The sequence below is a fragment of the Sphaeroforma arctica genome (genome assembly GCF_001186125.1).
Source record: "Sphaeroforma arctica JP610 unplaced genomic scaffold supercont1.798, whole genome shotgun sequence".
Classification (NCBI taxonomy): Eukaryota; class Ichthyosporea; order Ichthyophonida; genus Sphaeroforma; species Sphaeroforma arctica.
This window is the reverse complement of record NW_014039760.1, coordinates 36,742-42,175: the sequence shown is the minus strand read 5'-3', so window position 1 is coordinate 42,175 and position 5,434 is coordinate 36,742. Positions and strand designations below refer to the sequence as shown.

The window sequence follows — 5,434 nt, the reverse complement described above, 5'->3', positions numbered from 1 at the left end:
AAATTATCTAATAAAAAACGACCATTAGTACTGGCAAATTTTCATCGATTGACGAATGAATATTCGTTGGCATATCGTAGTGTACACTGGAACCGAATTTGTTGGATAACTTTCCGTGCGTGGATAGTGGCAAGATGACCGAGTGGTAGGTGGCCACCTTTAGTTGTATAATCTGAGCGAAGTTTGCAACATAACCGTTGCACAAGCGCGACGAGTGCGCGCATGAGCTTGCCTGAACCCGGAACGAAGACAAGGCTCCAAACCTTCAAAGTTGGACAGGGGATACATATTTTAATATGTCGGTCACATATAGTTCAGTACTGGCGCACCCGCGATACCACAACTTTCATTCACAAACTTATCCATCGTGCTAGGCGTTCTCAGTGGACATCTAACCTTGAATTATGATACAATCTACCAGATAGTTTATTCACGTAAATGTGCAAGACCCGCAATGATAATTACTTAAAGGTTTGGATTCTGGCGTCACTGATTACAACGACGTGCGCAATGCCACTCACGAATTGCAAGGACCGAGCAAAACCAGCTCATGATTAATAAACAAATCATCAACTCAGTACCCTTAAGATGTCTGATGATTGAATGCAGAGTTTGAAATAAGATCGGTCGTCCGAGCTGACCATCTTGCTCTTTATAAGACAATTTCAAATCTTCAAGTACTCTCTCACTCCAGCTGTCAGATGTGTTTCACACCGAGTCTAGCACGTATAAAGTTGTTTTACCGTGGGCGGCAAGCACTTTGCCCCCGTGATTGTATAGGCAACTCGGCGTAAATCCTACATACATTTGGCGATCGAGCAACTGCTTCGCCACGTTGTATGCGTAGATATTGTCCGTTTTGTCTCCTATACTTAAAAATTCGGTACCTTCTGTGTAGAAAACAGGGGCTGTCAAGCTGCTCGACTTAACTGATGGGTGGTGGTGGCTGTTCAGAGAAAATACAGGTGTCGACATGTTCCGCAGATCGTGGCCCTTGATAGTTTTATCTGCATAGTTTAAACATACATTAAAATTGAACACACAATCTACTAACAATATAAATGAAAATAGTTCACTTGCCAATTGTGTTTGTAATGTCAGCAATTTTAGACAGTTAAAACAGAATCCTCTCCCAGAATCATCGCGCTACGGAATCAAATGGCAATGAACGACAATACCTGAACTTCCAGTTAGAAATAGATTGCCATCGCGGGGATGGAATGTGATGCTGTTTATTCGCTTCTGATGAGGCTCAACGGTAGTTGATATGGCAGAGGCGCGAATGTCGTATAGGTCTGCAGTAATAAAAAAAATACAACAAGCAAATCATTAAACAAAATGTTTTGGAAGTCGCGAGAGTTAAAACAATGTCAATATCATGAACAGGGCTAGATTGGACCCTGGCGGTAGAAGTTACCGAGTTGAATATAGGCGAAATCATACTAAATTTTGGTGTGCATTTGCGATACGAGAACCTACTCAGAAATCTTAAAAATCAATCGAGATATTACGTAATAATTGCGAGTAAATAAATATTCAATTGAATGCAAAACAATTCCATTAGTTTGAAGCCGTCAAAAGAGGTGAAGGTGGAATAAAGCAATTGGCAAATAAGAGCTCTAACGGGCCTAGTGTATGAGACCAAGCACCTTAAGGAATGCGCTACCACTCAAGTTCGAGCCGAACACACTTTGGCGATTCGCTAGCATTGCAGTAAACTTTGGGATACATACACACACACACACTACGGATTCTACGAGCGTATTCAGTCCTTCAAACACAGACACCAATGGAGTATTCTTCCTGCTGAATCTATTTCGCATTTGAAAATAGACGGGTGTTTGAGGATGGACATACTCATCAAACAATCGTCACCGGCAGATATGAAGGCAGTCGGTTCACCAGACCCCGGCACCCACCTGACAGCCTTCACAACTCCTTGATGCAATTCACTATACGTTCTTACAACACTCATCGTGGTATCCGACAGTTTTGTAATACCGACTGTGCTATCCTTCGATGTGGTGGCTATAAGCCCGTTCTGATAATCGAAGCTGTATATACCTATAAAATTATGCAACAATTTGATGCATGACAAAGGTATTTCAAAAAGGTGAGTTATACTCGAAAAATAAAAAACACAACGACATATATCTTATCAAGTCTGTACATAGAGACACCTGTCATATACATAGCAACTTCAATGAAGCCGCAATAAAAAACTGCCGCATGTATCATAGCGCACGGATATCGATGTGTGAATATACACTGCGCTATTGTAAAATTGCCAGGTGATGAACCCACGACTGTATTACTTCGTTACTGATCACTCCTTGTAATCCAAAATTGGATGCCCTTGGCGAAATACAGGTTCATTGATTAAAGAAAAAGAAAAGAAGGCACAAGGATATCTGTACACAAATTCAGTACATGGTTGGGAGCCAAGTTATCAAGGAGGCGGCACAGAACCGAATACTATCGTACCAAACTTCCAAAGAATTGCAGAGCACAACTTTTTCTGCCAAAGAAAATAAATGAAATACCTCGAGCGTGCAGCTCCTTGCCAATCCAAGCCAGGGGCTTACATTGTGGTTCCACGCCGTCGACCACGTCAGCGAACTGGACACCTGCAATACGTGTTTGTTGTTACAGTATTTACTAAACAGATGCATATTTGTATTCGCTTTGTACGTCTTTAACTGTGTGGTAGATAAAAATCAAAATCGCTGGATAAATCCAAAACTGGCGTGTTAACGTGGGCTTCTACCGCCGGTGTAATGGTGGTTCACTTAATCTGTTTCATTTTCCCTGCGCTGTAATATATAGAAACATACTTGAGAGCAACATGCGGCCATCGTCCGCAGTAGTCAGTATAGCGTCTAAATCAGCACGCACATTTACAAATTTTGCCCGGGATATCCACCTGGAGTGGAGTTTGACGGTCCCTATACAAGACTGTACATCGTTAACGTCGTACTCCTTCGCATTTGCATTGAGGTCGAAAAATGAAACCTTGCCTTCACCGCCGCCTATACAAGAGATGGCAGTGAACAACAGAGCAACTTAGCAGATGCTACGTGTTTCCGATTAAAAACTGTCGATAAAATGCACGACTCCTTGAAAGGGATCCTTTGGCAAAAACGTATGCGATAAAAAAAACACTAACCCGCTACCAAGAAGCGTTTCGATGCTGAGCATGACATGGAGTAAATCATATGATTATGACCACCGAATCGCCTATATGCAGTTGCGCATGTAGGTGTACTGCCAGCGACTTTCAAGGGTCCAGTCTTGCAATCCACAATCTGTCCTATTTCAAAAAAATCTCCTGGTTCATCATACGAATATGATATCGGTTCCTTAATGGCCGCTTCTATATATCCCTCGGCAAACTGCTCGGCTGGCTGAAATTGAAGTATCAAATCATGAAATTTCATCTTGATCGTTATGTTAGCTCGGTTCTTAAATCACTATTCGAATTAAAGGGTACATGCTATTCTTTTTCTTCTAAATGCACTAAGCAACCCACGCAGAGTCAGGAATAGGGTAATACAATGCAAAATTGACACAAACAGTCGGTGACAGATGCCCGCGAGTCGTACATACCACCCCCCTTATCCTGGTACTTCGCCTTCGATCTAGTGGCGGAGGAGTTGACTGCTCAGCTTTTGTGCGCTTCTTGAGCGGTTTTTTGGTCTTGGCTGTAGGCTATTTTGGTTTCGAGGGAGTACAGGATGTGAGGAATCGATAGCGTGTGCATAGATTATCCTGTACATTGGAAGAAGTATTAGCATGAATATAATACAATGGATGCCTAAGTCTGAAGCACATAAATGCCTACTGAAGGTGGTTGTTTTGTTGTTGTAGGTAATAGATATCAGGCGGGTGCCTAAGCATATGGAAGCTCCTCTCTTGAGAATCGTGGATACTTGTGAACTTTTCCGCCAAAAGTACATAAAAGTTTCTATAATCCTAAAGAAAATTTCTGAACATTATCACCAGCTTCAAATGATATACACAATTCGATTCTTCGCCATGTACAGGTATCGAACCTGTAGGCCGTAATTGTACACAGTACAGTGCTCGGACGATCTACACCACTAGCAGAGCGACACGCTCGCAAACAGGTATATAAACGGACTCTTACCTTTATGAGACCGGCACTTTTCGTTTTCATTGACCCACCCATCAACCCCAGCTCTGCTAGCATTTTGTTATTCGCTTCAATGTTTCGCTGGCGTTGCATTTCGTAGGTATCCAATTCTTTCCTAGGAGGGCTTGGTCCCCGCGACATCACCTTAGACTTTCTACTCCTACTTTGTGCACCTGGGACCGTCTCGTAGTCAACGTCCGATCCAGCAGTGTCGTCACAGTCACTCGCGGAACTTTCTGACGAAGAATCCCTTGGAGGCTCGATGAAGTTTGGTTGAGAGTCAACCGTTGGCAAGCGCGACTTGCACGCCTCAAAGAACGATGCGCACGGTGCAGTATGTGGAACATCGCACGGCAAATCTTTAGATGATGGTTTTGCATCCAACGGATATGCCTCTACGAGATTAATGGTTGCGTCACTTCGGTCTAGGTTCGATTGGTATGCAGCAGATACGCACGGTGTAGGTTTATCTATACTTCCGCCGAGCATGGCTGGGGTGGTAGCACATGCTTTCTTCGATAGTGTCAAAGAACTATCTACGATTACTGTCTCTGGCGAGTGCTCAGCAGTGAGGCCCTTCGCTTTACATGTCAATTGCACTGCGCATTCTGCGTTAATAAGTACAGGGCTGCCCGAACGAGATTTGTTCTGTCGCGGGCGTGAACTTTTAGCATTTTGTGCTGTGGTGCTGGATTTTTTTGTTGCATCCTTTACGAAATCATCGGCATCATTTACTAGTGGTGGCAAGTCCTTCCCACTTGGTGCACTCGTATTTGTTGAATTAAACTTTGTATTGCTCTGTGACAGCCACTTTGTTAACCCTGTTTGCTTCTGAACAGACATTATGTATATATGAGCCTAACATTTCATTTGATTGTTATACGTGATACCAAGTCAAGTGCATATCAACTTGCAACAGTATGACCTACACTTGCGATATATGGTCAAAAGCAACAACGAATTATATATAAGCATATCAATCACATTGAGTGCTATACGTAATACCAAGTCGAGTGCATATCAACTTGCAAAAGTACGACCTATACTTGCGATGTATGGTTGAAAAAATGACGAATTATGAAATCGGCATCGAGCACAAGTCGAATTGTGGTGCAATACCATCCTTTGGATATCCTACTCGTGCACAAAGTATAGAAAATAAAGCAAACAATCATATATATATATATATATATATATATATATATATATATATATATATATATATATATATATATATATATATATATATACTATATATATATATATATATATATATATATA

At 41.8% G+C, this 5,434-nt stretch overlaps 1 protein-coding gene across 1 annotated transcript in view; it reads right to left on the bottom strand.

Annotated features, from left to right (window-relative positions):
- Positions 1-629: 629 nt before the first annotated feature.
- The window catches only part of SARC_08657 (hypothetical protein), a 5,121-nt gene continuing 316 nt past the window's right edge, over positions 630-5,434 (bottom strand). The window contains exons 2-9 of the mRNA XM_014297363.1: positions 4,148-4,984; positions 3,607-3,708; positions 3,167-3,404; positions 2,835-3,029; positions 2,544-2,627; positions 1,858-2,064; positions 1,179-1,295; positions 630-1,007 (exon numbers count right to left, since the gene is read on the bottom strand). Coding sequence (XP_014152838.1) covers positions 709-1,007; positions 1,179-1,295; positions 1,858-2,064; positions 2,544-2,627; positions 2,835-3,029; positions 3,167-3,404; positions 3,607-3,708; positions 4,148-4,984 — 2,079 coding nt within the window. The 3' untranslated portion in view covers positions 630-708. The remainder of the gene's footprint in view (positions 1,008-1,178; positions 1,296-1,857; positions 2,065-2,543; positions 2,628-2,834; positions 3,030-3,166; positions 3,405-3,606; positions 3,709-4,147; positions 4,985-5,434) is intronic.